The sequence below is a fragment of the Chanodichthys erythropterus genome, chromosome 12 (assembly GCF_024489055.1).
Source record: "Chanodichthys erythropterus isolate Z2021 chromosome 12, ASM2448905v1, whole genome shotgun sequence".
NCBI classification, from domain to species: domain Eukaryota; kingdom Metazoa; phylum Chordata; class Actinopteri; order Cypriniformes; family Xenocyprididae; genus Chanodichthys; species Chanodichthys erythropterus.
Window position 1 is genome coordinate 9,313,586 of NC_090232.1, and position 14,202 is coordinate 9,327,787.

General features: G+C 43.4%; 1 protein-coding gene across 1 annotated transcript; it reads right to left on the reverse strand.

Moving 5' to 3' along the window:
* Positions 1-11,792: 11,792 nt before the first annotated feature.
* Positions 11,793-12,910, reverse strand: LOC137031647 (endonuclease domain-containing 1 protein-like). The gene is made up of 2 exons (XM_067402752.1): positions 12,629-12,910; positions 11,793-12,317 (listed from the first exon to the last, which is right to left on the reverse strand). The coding sequence occupies exons 1-2, from the start codon at positions 12,908-12,910 to the stop codon at positions 11,793-11,795; spliced, it is 807 nt and encodes a 268-aa protein (XP_067258853.1).
* Between the last annotated feature and the right edge of the window lie 1,292 nt (positions 12,911-14,202).

Here is a 14,202-nt window from a genome sequence, read left to right on the forward strand (position 1 = left end):
AGCATCTCTTGAGATCAGAGGAGTGAGGTTTACTCGCATAGTGACTACTAGCTGCATTGTGCATCATATGGCACTTTTGACTGCGACCCCTAAAGTTCAGGGATCGAACTTACACATTTTCTTCTGGAAAACATTGCATAGTTGTGTAAAGGTTGGTGACATAATGTTACGCCCATTTATTTTTGAATGATTTGTATATCAATGTGGGGCCTGTGTTTTTCTGTGTATGTGCTCTGTGTTGTTCTGTGTTGCTCTTGCTCCTCCTACTGTCTGTTTGACAGGCTCATGAGTGTTACCTGAATCCTGCTCTAGCTCGTTCAGTGGAGGGCAAAAGAACCCAGAGAAATCCAGTCCAGTGAGAGAGACTGAGGCTTTTCTCTTTGAGAGATACTATCTTCTTCCGGTCCCAGTGCTGTTGTTTTTCCTATGTTGTGTACATTGCTTTGACTGTAGTGTTCAGATAGAAGCTGCGAAGTGTGTCTCAGATAACTTGTGTATAAAATAAATATAAGTAAAAATAAATATACATTTAAAATCACCATGAAACTGAAACTGAAACTGAGGTCATCTTTTCATCCCTGTTGTGATGTAAATCAGAGTAAAAGTGACTTCTCAAACAAGAAAAATTAATTTAAGTAAAATTTGATCTTAAGCTCTATTGACACTGGTGATCACCACAGAAAACACTAGAATGAATGCAAATGCACCTTATCAGATGAACATTGAAGCAGAATCTGCTTATTATTCACCCAAAACTTTAAATTCTGTCATCATTTACTCACCCTTAAGTTTGATTTTCTTTCTTCTTCTAAACACAAAAGAAGATAATTTGAAGATTATGGGTAACCAAACATTGGACCCTATTGACTTAAAAAATAATAATTTGGAAGTCATTGGGGACGATCAACTGTTTGGTTACCCATAATCTTCAAAATATCTTCTTTTGTGTTCAACAGAAGAAAGAAAGGTTTTAAGGCCGGAACACACCAAGCCGACGCCGACGAACTAGTGGTGACGAAAGCAGATTGCGGGGTGAGTAATTGATGACAGAACTATCTCTTTAACCTCATACGTCCAGTTTTCTGGATCATGGCAGATATGTATATAAAGGTTGTGAAATAATTGCATAATAAGGATATTTGTACAGCACCAACACTGTCACCGCTCATCAATGTCAAAATATTTGAGATGACAATCAGATCAAAGTAGACGGGCTTTATGTTCACCTGAAAGGTGTTTTCCAAGCTTAGGTTTCAGGAACACATCAGGCTGAAAGTTTTCCAGTTAGTCCAGCTAGTGTTCATAAGCAGCATTCTGGAGCAAAAACATCAGCTGCAATACTCCTGCAGCTCTCATACTGAGTGTTGTGTTTTTGGATAGGCCTTTTCATTTTTCTCTGAGTCGTCTTCTTTATATCTAGTGATACATATCCTTGATGATTTTCATGCAGTAAATGTTAAACAACCACTGAACTGGGCTCTTTCCTGTTAGTGTCATATTTACTCTCTTTTCAATTTAAACACTACCAGGTCATTTTGTTAAAGGAATGAAAAAAAAGCATTTAATATCTATCTCTATTCTGCCTCTTTGACTATTCTGACTCTATTAGATGAGAAATTATAACTGAGCTGGACGATGACAAACACAGTTTTCTCCAGAGATGCTTTATAGCTGAAGTGAACTCATTTCATAATTAATGAACGGAAATGAATCAACACTAAAATGATCTCAGCAGAGCAATGACACTATTTTCTTTTTAGAGATGTTTTATCCAGCAGAATTGAACTTTATTTGTATCATTGATCATTATTTTCCTGTTTATCCCTGTAAAGCTGCTTTGAAGTTTTTTATAATGTAGTTCATAAATACAAATAAAGGTGACTTGACCTTGATTTAAAAAGTTCACCATTGTCAGCAGTGTGTGTGTTGTTTTCTGTCACCTGATCAGGAAAATCAACATTTAGCTGTTGAGTTTGTTTCCAACAATTGCTATTTCAGTGTACATACATTTATGTTGCAAGATAACATGGATAAGTTTCTGAGTTTTAAGTTTTCAAATGATCTTTATAGCTTTTTTTTTTCAAGGTATTTTTTGTAATAATATAACTTTACAATCTTACAATGACCTCAGTCTGTGTCTGAGTTGTGGCTCAGCAGTTCGCCACCGTGGAAATGTGTGCAACACAAGATAAAATCTAATGAATTTCTGTCCAATAAAGAGGCAAAAAATATTTTCTTTCCATCAAAATATCAATCTTTATTCCATATTAGTGTAATATATGATTCACTTAATTCATAAACATTATAATTGCTTCAGTTATTAATTACAATCAAACATCTTCGAATTGGAGAATTTTAGTTCCTTTAAGATTCTCTTTATGATTCAGCTGATAATTGCAATCATCTAGGCAAAAATTATAAAAACAAACAATAGGTAAAGTTTCTCTTTCAGACAATAGCTCAATAAAGCTTTATTGCCGGGCTGGAAGGTCCCATGTCGAGAAACTAGACAAAGACGTCGCAGCTGATGACAGTGACTGAGCTCTTCAAAAAATGCAGCGTTCGCATTAAAGTAGGGCTGCTCCAGCCTGCAAGTTTAATTTACACATATACAGTGAATAAATGCAGGAGTTACAGGGATAAAATATTCTGCTAAAAATTATATTAATAATTGGTTAATTAATCCTGCAGAGTGTTTATTCTAGCCAAGGTCTTATTTAAAACTCATCAACGGCAAATGCAGAATGAGTTACTAGCCAGTTAAGTGATAACATTTTTAAGAACACAAAATACCAGTAATGCATGATTAACATCTCTTATAAAACAATATTACATTCCATTTTAATAGTGCAAGTGTATCAAGAAGATACATATGGTCTACTAAACAAAAGCTCAGTGACTGTTGTGTGTCATATACTTTAACCTTATGGAGCCATTATTTTTTCATGCACTGAAATGAAATTCTGAGGAACAAAATCATGGACAATGTTATTGTGAGAGATGCTGTTTAGCTAAGAGACTGTCTAAAATATAATGGTGCAAGTGTCAGAACTGCAGATTTTTTTTAGGTTGTTCTCAAAAATTCAACCAAAACATAAATCATTTATTTTTTTAGGTAATTTATTTAGGTAAACATTAGCCCGACTACTTGGTAAAATTTTTTTCACATTTTAGATGGGAGAAAAATACAAACATTCTGAATTCAGACAATAAAACCACAGACTAACTCTCGTAAATGTTTAAATTATCTTATGTCCCCATGAGAAACAATTACCATCTGAATATAATTCTTTTAATTTATGCACAGTTTAGCTTAATACTTAGTATAGATCAAATTCACATATTATTTATGATTAATGTGCCACATTCATCTAAACTGCACAGTTTGCACCAAATACACAAGGGAAATGAACTAAATGACTGTCATAGGGACCAAAATATATTATTGTAAGGAAAAATGCAATTTAAACATACAGGATGTACAGCAATTCTGTCAGTAAGGTGCTGCTGCCCTCTACTGGTGAGCTGCAGTCATAATATTATAGGATTTGTGGCATGGCTGGTGAAATGTTTTATTTTCTTTTTGCTATGACAAGTCTAAATTTAGATTATTTGCTCAGATTTGTGCATTGAGTGTGTAGTAATGTGTGCGTTCACCTTAAGTCCCTGAGTTGTGTGCAGTAGGAAAGAGCCTCCATCGTCCATCCACAGCATCGTCATTTGCCTGTGAATAAGAAGCAATTCAAAGGTACAATTTTCAGATCTTTCAGACTTAAATATTTGGTTTTCTGTTACGTTTGGTTGCAAATTCTGCTTTTTTTAAAACATGTTTGAGATGAAATTATCATGGATGACATAGGCATTTATGGTTAACAGATGAGTTTTTGTTGAAATTGCAAAAAAATACTTGAATGATTGACACATGCTGATCACCACAGAAAACGTACTCGGTTACTAACGTAACCTCGGTTCCCTGAGATACGGAACGAGTACTGCGTATGGGGAAAGGTCTCCCTTTTTCCCCACTGCTGAAGCCTTTTTCAATAACGCAGTGTAACTGCACTGTCATTGGTTCACTCATAGACAAGTTGTTGAACCAATGGCGGCGTGGCATAGCCGCCATTGGTGACAAAACGCCATTGGCGACAAAACGCGCGAATGTTCCCGCCGAAATGGGCGGGGTTAAGGGCTATATAAGCGGGCATTTCGCCATAGGACTTCAGTGTCAATCGACTGAAGCGACGACCCTGAGCCGCAGCCTCGTGGCACGGCAAGTGACGCAGTACTCGTTCCGTATCTCAGGGAACCGAGGTTACGTTAGTAACCGAGTACGTTCCCTTTCTATACTTCACTCGTACTGCGTATGGGGAACGAATTCAACCACACCGTGCAACGGCTGGGAACGATATAGCTTGCATTTGGCCAACCAAGAGGGGGCCAAGAAGACAAGCAAGAAGGCAAAGCCTAACCGAACCCATGGTTACACTTAAGGAAGATACTTCCTGGGATGGAGTGAAGCGGAACTCGTCGGAGGCCGCTAATCACACCGAGAGAACCCGAGCTTGTAAGGTCGGGACATCGAGATGATAGAACCTGACAAAGGTGGACGGCGAAGACCAACCGGCCACCTCACAGATGTCTTGGATGGAAACTCCGTTGGACCAAGCCCACGAGGAAGCCATTCCTCTAGTGGAGTGGGCCCTGACTCCTATGGGGCAGTTAGTACCCAGTGAGGAGTAGCACAGGTTAATAGCATTCACTATCCAACGGGAGACCGGAGACCCTTTGGTGCGAAACAAACAAAGAGCTGATCCGACTGCCTAAAGGACCGCATTCGCTCTATGTAGGTCCTCAATGCCCTGACTGGGCAGAGTAGCTCCAGCTCCAGTTCGTCCGCCAAGGGAGGAAGAGCAGAGAGCGAAATGACCTGAGCTCTAAACGGAGTTGAGAGCACCTTAGGAACGTAGCCATGCCTAGGTTTCAGAACGACCTTAAAGTCACCAGGCCCGAATTCGAGGCATGCAGGGTTCACAGAGAGAGCCTGCAAATCGCCGACACGCTTAACCGATGCTAGTGCTAGTAGCAGAGCGGTTTTTAGCGTTAGGGGCCTGAGGTCGGCTGAACCCATTGGTTCAAATGGGGCTCCCTTTAAGGCCCTGAGGACCAACGAGAGGTCCCAGGGGGGAACAGTGAGAGGGCGGGGAGGATTCAATCACCTAGCACCCCTCAAAAAACGGATCACAAGCCCGTTTCGTCCCACTGATTGGCCAGCAATAGGAGCGTGGAACGCCGCAATGGCTGCTACGTAAACCTTAAGCGTGGAAGGGGTGCGCCCCATTCCCAAGCGCTCTTGGAGGAAAGACAGTATGGAAGATACGTCACTCTCCACAGGGTCTATGTTGCGTGCCGAACACCAATCAACAAAGATTGACCACTTCTGGTCGTAGAGGCGTCTCGTGGACGGGGCTCTAGCCTGAGAAATGGTATTTAGGACGTCCCCGGGGAGGCTAGTCGGCTCCCATCGAGGGACCAGGGGTGCAGAGCCCAGAGCTCCGGCTGTGGGTGCCAGATTGTTCTGTTTGCCTGAGAGAGGAGGTCCCTTCTCAGGGGAATCGGCCACGGGGCTCCCAGGGAGAGCCTGAATAGCTCTGAGGACCAAACCTGGTTCCTCCAGAGCGGGGCCACCAGAAGGACTCTGTGCTGGTCTTCTCTGATGCGCCTGATGACCTGGGGGATCAGTGCGATCGGAGGGAAAGTGTAAAGGAGCGTGCTGGGCCATGTGTGGGCCAGAGCATCTACTTCCTTCAAGAAAAATATTGGGCAATGAGAATTGTCTTCTGAGGCGAAGAGGTCTATCTCTGCCTTCCCGAAGAACTCCCAGATCTTGAGGACCACTTGGGGTGGAGCATCCACTCGTCGGAGGGGATGTTGCTCCGTGACAACATGTCCGCACCCAGATTGTTCCTGCCAGGAACATGAGTCGCTCTGAGCGACTGAAGCCTCGGAAGAGCCCATTCCAGAAGACGTTTCGCCAGAGCGCATAAGCGGCTGGACGAGAGACCGCCTTGGTGGTTCAAGTATGACACCACAGTCATACTGTCTGACCGAACTAGGACATGACGTCCCGTCAAGTAAGCCTGAAAGAACTGAAGGGCCTTCATCACTGCTAGCATCTCTAGACAGGTGATGTGTAGACGGCTTTCGTCGTGGCTCCACGAGCCGAAGGCCGGTCTGCCCTCGCACACAGCGCCCCAGCCCAAGTTGGACCGCCTGTAAGGGGACTCCGCGCTCGAACCATACTGGATCCATCCAAGGTTTCAGGGCTAGAAGACAGGCCTGATTGACCTTGAGACATAAGCGGCCGTGCCGCCAGGCGCTGGGAGGAACCCGGAACTTCAACCAGTACTGAAGAGGCCGCATCCGAAGAAGGCCGAGCTGCAGCACTGGGGAGGCGGAAGCCATCAGCCCTAGCAGCCTCTGGAAAAACTTCAGAGGGAGATAGGCTTTGTTCGTGACAGATGCCGTGAGCTGCTGAATTGCCAGGGCGCGCTCTGGCGAGACTACTGCCGTCATACGGACCGAGTCGAAAACTGCTCCCAGAAACGAGATTCGTTGAGTGGGGCATAGCGAGCTCTTGGCTAAGTTGACCCTGAGACCCAGACATTGTAGATGGCTGAGGAGCACGGATCTGTGGTGTTCCAGCTCGTCTCGCGAACGGGCTAAGTTGAGCCAGTCGTCGAGATAATTCAGAACCCGGATTCCCATCTGCCTCAGAGGGGAAAGAGCCGCGTCCATGCACTTGGTGAAAGTGCGAGGAGTCAGAGACAGCCCGAAGGGCAGGACCGTATATTGGTACGCCACCCCCTCGTATGCGAATCTCAAGAATCGTCTGTGACGGGGGGCTATCTGGATGTGAAAATACGCATCCTTCAGGTCCAGCGAGCAGAACCAGTCCTCGGGGCAGATGTGCGCGAGGATCTGCTTCAGCGTCAGCATTTTGAACTTCCGTCTCATGAGGATGTGATTCAAAAGTCTGAGGTCTAGGATGGGTCTGAGACCGCCATCCTTTTTGGGGACCAGAAAGTAGCGGCTGTAAAAGCCTGTCTCGCTCTCTGATGGGGGAACTGTTTCCACAGCTCCCTTTTCCAGCAATGACATAACTTCGGCCCGGAGGACATGAGCGTCGTCCGGATTGACCGATGTTTGAATCACCCCGGCGAAGCGAGGGGGCCGTCGTGAAAACTGGAGCGAGTAGTCCTGGTTTACGATCCCCATAACCCATTCTGACACATCGGGGATGGCCTGCCAGGCCTCGGCCCGAGTGGCAAGGGGTCGAATGATGTTTGGTGACAGACCGCCGTTGAGGGGGTCGTACACCGAGAGGGGTGGAAGAGGAAATTTGCTCTTTTTGTGATGAGGTAAAATATAGTTCGCCGTGAAAACGGCGTTTGGAGTGGGCGCAACAGGTGTGGGCCCAGCTGTCACTTGGAGCATGTTTCCCACGCCCGGAAATAAACGAGGCGGAGGGGAAATTACTCGTGGGAGCTTTTGGGGCGGTCCGGTCGTAACGGGACGATCCCCCATCCTCTTCCTTCCTGACGAATCAGGACGACTTCGGAGGCACCGGGTCCAGCACAATCTAAGCAGGGCGCGAGCGCTGGCGATGCTCCTGGGGTGGCGCTGCCTGTGTTGCAGGTGGGGCTGGCTTGTTCTGCTGAGCCGGCGCAGTCCTGGGGCGGCTAGACGCAGAAGCGGAGCTGGAGCGCTTTGGCAAGAAATGCCTCATAGCCTGAGACGATTTCTGCGCGGCAGTAAAGCGCTCAGTGAAGCCTTCCACTGCAGGCCCGAAGAGACCAGAAGGAGAGACCGGGGCGTCTAAGAAGGCCGTCTTGTCTAGATCCTTGATCTCCGTAAGGTTGAGCCACAGGTGGCGCTCCAACACGACCAGGCTGGCCATGGAACGACCAATGGCCTGGGCCGTAGCTTCCGTGGCTCGCAGGGCAAGATCAGTGGTGCTGCGTAGATCCTTGAAAGCCGGCGCGTCGATTCCAGACTCGTCCAATGAGCGGAGGAGTTCGGCCTGGAAGACCTGAAATATGGCCATGGTATGGAGCACGGAGGCAGCCTGGCCCGCCGAGGTGTAAGCCCGTCCAGCCAGTGTAGAAGTGGTGCGACAGGGCTTGGAAGGAAGGGCCCTCTTCGTTTTCCAACCCACAGCCGCGGGAGGACAGAGGTGAGCAGCCACCGCTTCGTCTAGGGGTGGCAGATGCTCGTATCCCTTCTGCTCGGCGCCGTCGATGGCGGTGAGGGCGGAGCGGTGCGTAGTGTGGAGGCGGGCGGAGTAAGGAGCACGCCACGACTTCGTCAGCTCTTCGTGGACCTCAGGAAAGAAGGGCGCTGAACGCTGGCGAGGTGCTTGGCGGCGGCCTGGCAGGAACCATTCGTCCAGGCGGCTGCGAGACAGCTCCTCTGGAGGGGCCCACTCGAGGTCCAGTTCCTCTATGGCTCGAGACAGGATGCGGAAGAGCTCGGCATCCATGCCCTGGCCATGCTCAATGGGTTCCAAGGGAGGTGGTGGAGTGGGGTCTTCCGGCTCGCCAGCCCATCCTTCCCCTTCGGAAGCCGCAAGCGACATGGAGTCATTTTGTTCGTCGTCCGTTCCCCCGAATGAGACGAGGTCACTTGCTTCCGCGGAGGGACGCTGCTCAGAGCGGGAGAACAGAACGGGAGAGAGTTCCCTAGGAGGAGAGGGTGAGGCACGCGGGTGCTGGGCCGGCGTGAGCTCGTTCAACTCCGGGCGCTGAGTTGCTCTACCCCGCTGTCTCTTCGTAGCCGGCTCGCGGGAGGAAGGAGACGGGAGGGCGTGAGCAGCGAGATCGTCCTCCGTGAAGAAGGCGACCCGCGAGCGCATGGAAGCGAGACTCATGCACTCGCAGTGCGGGCATGAGTCTCCAGCAAGCGCGCCATCCGCATGGGGCTTGCTGTGTCCATCGTCGTCGTGCAGGGGGCCCTGCACGTACCACATGAGTGGCGGGGCATCGTAAGACGCCGCTGCCGTGAAAACGGCAATTGGGTTGCTCTTTTAGAGCGGCGAGGGCCGCGGAAGCTCTGGAAGCGCTTAAACCGCTGAAATCGCTCTTTTAGAACGGCGTTAAGCCGCGGGTGAAGCTCTCAGGCGGCGCGCCGGATGGCGGCAGGGGACGCACAGGAAGCGGCCGGGAGCGGGAAGCGGGAGGCGGCGACTCGGCGACAGCGCTGGAAGCTGCAGTCTGCGAGGGCGCCGGCGCTGTCCTCAACCGGCGAGTCCAGGCGAGTCCGCTGCGGGAGCCTCTTCAGACGGTGGCGAGAGCAGGAAGGCGGCGAGCTTCTTCGGCTTCAGGCGGAGATCAGCGAAGAGAAGTAGAGGTCGTCGCTGAAGGAGAAAACACTGAAGTCCTATGGCAAAACGCCCGCTTATATAGCCCTTAACCCCGCCCATTTCGGCGGGAACAACTTGTCTATGAGTGAACCAATGACGGTGCAGTTACACTGCATTATTGAAAAAGGCTTCAGCAGCGGGGAAAAAGGGAGACCTTTCCCCATACGCAGTACGAGTGAAGTATCGAAAGGTAACACTAGAATGAATGCAAATGCACCTGAACTTATTCAAGCAGATCTGCTTTTTAAAGGAATAGTTCATCACAAAATTTTAATTCCACAGTATGAAAAAAATATATATATTATGGAAGGTAATTGGGACCATCAACTATACTGTCATTGTTCAAAATATCTTCTTTTGTGTTCGGCAGAAGAAAAATTCATTCAGGTTTGAGGGTGAGAAAATTAGAATTTTCATTTTAATTTTTGGGTGAACTGTTCCTTTAACCTAATAGATTCAGGCCGTATCATGGCCGTACACAGCTATGAGGTCACAGAGTACAACGGTATATTTTGATGTGTATAAAGGTTGTGAAATAATTGCATAATATTAATTCTACTTTAGTGCTGCAAGGATATTGCACCGCACCAAGATAACCTTCACCTCTCATCAATGTCAAAATATTTGAGATGACCAATCAGATCAAAGTAGAAGGGCTTTATGTTCATTTGAAAGTTGTTCCAAGCTTAGGTTTCAAGAACACATCAGGCTAAGAGTTTTCCAGTTAGTCCAGATAGCATTCTGGAGTAAAAACATTAGAAGATGTTCCTGACAATGTTCAGCTTCCATATTGAGTGTTGTGTTTTCTGTAGGACTATTGATTTTTGAGTTGTGTCCTTTATGATATAGGTGACCCTTGAAGATTTTCATGCAGTAAAGTTTTAACAACCACACCGACTGAACAGGGCTCTTTCCTGTTAATGTTTACTCTCCTTTGGTTTTGGTTGAAATCACGCTAAATTTTATTTCACATTAACATTTTTATTTTACACTTTTCAACATTTTCTTAAAGGAATGACTGCAAACAAGGGCGTTTAATAATTCTCTCTGTTCTGCCTCTTTCTTTTTGATTTCTGACACTGATCCAAATGCACTGACCTTTTCACATTTCCAGGTTTCTCAGAAGCAGAAGTGATCATATTTGGGTAAAATTCTATAGCGGTGAATGAGAGACTACTTTAGGCTAAATATATTTTTTTTGTGTGTGTGTGTTTCCATTTGCTCAAATAGCAAAAGAAAAAATCCACAACAGTGTTTTCACAACTTTCAAAAAGAGGAAAAAATAGAGAGCGATTGATAACGGCAGTCAGAAGAGAGAAAGATGTAATTTTTACCGTCACTTCCATTGCCGCTGAATTGGAACAACCTTACTGCAGCGTTAACTGGGTTTTTGTCATTTTATGCAAATGTTATATAATACTAAGTATAGTGTTATAAATGTACATACTTAAAAAAATGAAAATATAAAAAAAACATTGCAGGATTTACGATATTGATGATTGTTAAGACGCATCATCACAACTGAGCTGGACGATGACATCACTGCTTTCTCTACATTATTTCACAGTTTTGATGAATGGAAAGCTGCCAGCTGAATGACATTATTTTCTCTTTAGAAATGAACTCTGTTTGCATCATTGAATTGTTATTTTCCTGTTTATCCCTGTAAAACTGCTTTGAAACAATATGTAGGCTATTATACAAATAAAGATGACTTGACCTGAATTGATTTAAAAATTGTATTGATAAAAAAAAAAAAAAACTGGTGGTCAAAAAATCACATTGTCAACATGTTGTTTTCTGTCATCTGATCACGAAAATCAACAATCGTTTTTTGAGTTTGTAATACAATGTTTTCAGAAATTTCTGTTTCAGTGTAAATAAATTTATGAAAATCACAGTGATCCTGAACACCAAATGTGTGTGAACATTTTCAAATGTATTCATCTGAATGGCTTTTTCTTCAGGGTAATTTTTGTATTTATATAATTTTACAGTCTTACAATGACCTCAACCTTGAATCAAGATTCAACCTGTGTCAGAGTTGTGGCTCAGCAGTTTGCCACCGTAGAAATGTGTGCAACAAGAGTTAAAATCTAATGAAAATCCGTCCAAAAAAAATGTTTTCCCATCAAAATTTATTAGTGTAATATGCACTTAATTTATGCACATTATAATTGTTTCAATCATTTAGTCAAACATTATGAATTGGAGAATTTTGTAAAACTGGAGTTTCTTTATAATTCTCATTATGATTCAGCTTATAATTATAATTATCTAGTCAGAAATTATAATAATAAAAATAATAATAATAAAATTGATAAAGTTCAATTTTAAAAAAGTTTTCAATTTCAAGCTCAATAAAGCTTTATTTTTAAACATTAAACACCTTAAAAGGATTGACATTATAAAGCTTTGCCAAATCTGTCTCTAAATCATTCACAGTTATGTTGAGGGGAGTGATGTTCTCATTCACTCCAATAAATCCATCTGAGATTTGACATCTGTTATTCTGGTCTAAGCAGCAGAATGCAGTCCAGAAATGACTAGGCACATTCACTCTGTTGTTCAGAGGCTTTGTAGTACCTGGAACCACCCCTGTTACAATGAAAACAGAAAGCTTTTTTGGTAGACATTGCTCTGTTAGATATTGTGCAATGTTTCTTTCTAGTGCCCTCCATTGACCGCTGTTAAAAGAGGAGTTTTGTGGAGCAGCATTAGTGAGAGTGAAGGTGGCGTCAGCACAGCTCTGTGATTCTGCATGATAGACTGGTGCCAGATGACCTTTGTGGTAGCCAGAGTCCTTATAATCACCATTGAGAGCTTGACGGTCTCCAAGTCCATGTATAGTCACATCTTTCTCCAATTTCATGTCTAATGGTGCAGTATTATCATCAAGCTGCAATAATGAATCAATTGAAAACATGAATTTGAGAGCAGTTCATGTTAGAAGAGAAACAAGTGTTGCAACATGACAGACTCTGTAGGATAAAGCTTAAAGTAAGTAACACTTTTAGGCCAAATACTGTTGTTCTTCCTTTGTTACACACATTACAAACTCATACTACTTTTATAATGTACCACAGTATATGATCAATCTCTGTTTTATTGTAGAATAATTTATCTGATTCTTTGTTAATTGTAAACACTGTTTGTTATATAGGCCTGTTTATTCAGTTTCCTCATGTTTCTTAAGAGAGTAATGCCTACTTGAGGTTCGATGTGCCACTTATCTAGTCTTGTGCAGCCCATTTTCCCTTCAAACCTGTAGGCTGAGTACACTGGGATCTTGTTGATAGTATCATAATATGTGGCAAAATGAGCAACACCATTTAGAGTTTGGCAGATCTGCTTGTACTGTGGTGCAGTAAATGTTGTTGGTGATTTTCCATCTGCAAAAAATTGACCACATTCCTTCTCAAAATCCTTCACAACTCTGGCTGAACCACCGGAGAGAAGAAACAGCATCAGCACATGAAGAAACTGCGTCATGATGAAGAGGATCAGATGATGAATTATCAAGATCTCTGCAAGAACAACAACGTGATAATTTTTAATAAAAAATAATATATTGTGTAATATTTAAATAATAAATAAACACCTCAAATTTATAGCGGTACAATTTAAAGATCAAGCTATTAACCTATTAAATGAAAAGACAATAAAGCAAGAATGTAAGAAACATGATACATATCTTCTGTGTAGTAAATAAATGTCTAAATACTCAACAGATAAACAATACAATGTAAAGGCCAAAGGAAACAAATACTACACATACAGACACCAAAGAACACACTGATGTTACAGTGAGATGAGGGAGTGTTTCTAACCTCCTGATTTGTCATTCAACATATGAACACTTTTAAAATAATGCACTATGAACTGGAGCTCTTGATCCACCCCATATCTCCCTAAATCTACAATACATATTTAAACAAGTCCACCTTACGAGCATGTGTTGTTAATTTAAGAAAACACTTTAAAGTAAACAATATCTGATGTTTGTTACAGGATATAGAATATCACGAAATGTTGTGGCCCTATTTATCTAAATCCACCAGACATGCTTTTGTTTTTTTGGCATCAAGTCAGTTCATATGGTGACCATTTTCTAGTCATGCAAATAGTAGATCCTGTTTACTTGAATGAGCAAAGAACTTCTCAAGCCTAAGTTTTGATAACATGTCAGACTAAACGTTTTCCTCTTAGTCCAGATAGTGTGCATGAACAATACTGTGGAGCAAAATGATGCCCATGACACATTTTTAAAGATTCCATATTGCATTTTTTTATTCAGTTGTCTGTGAGTTGTTTGTCTCCTCTTCATACTGTATCTGATATACCCTCAATGGATCTCATGCAGCGAAGGTTAAACAACAACCATAAAAAAGTATACAGTGTACAATGGTGATGTTCTGGTAGAGCTAAAATGAACTGAAATAATTAGTGTGGATTGCAAATTTAAAATTCAAATCATAAATCTTCATTTTCTTTTAACTGACTAATCTCTTATGGACACTTTTAGTATCATAAAGTCACTGTAATGAACAAATGAAATTAACAAATTAAGAAATGGATTTGAAAACAATGTCACTTACTTGAGGTTCAGTCTGCCCTTGGCTTTTGCAGTTCTTAAACCCTTAAAACTTTTGAAAAAACTTCAATGGAGCATCAGAGAGAAAGCATGAGTACAGATAGAAGGATGTCATATAATATAGACAATGTGATCAGATTAATTTTACAGTTATCTGCATAGATGCAAATATTATATGCAAATACCACAT

Coding starts and splice junctions, on each gene's coding strand:
- LOC137031647 (XM_067402752.1), bottom strand. CDS start 12,910: ATGACGCAGTTTCTTCATGTGCTGATGCTGTTTCTTCTCTCCGGTGGT. Junction 12,318..12,628: donor AGTGGCACATCGAACCTCAA/GTAGGCATTACT, acceptor TCATTATTGCAG/CTTGATGATAATACTGCACC.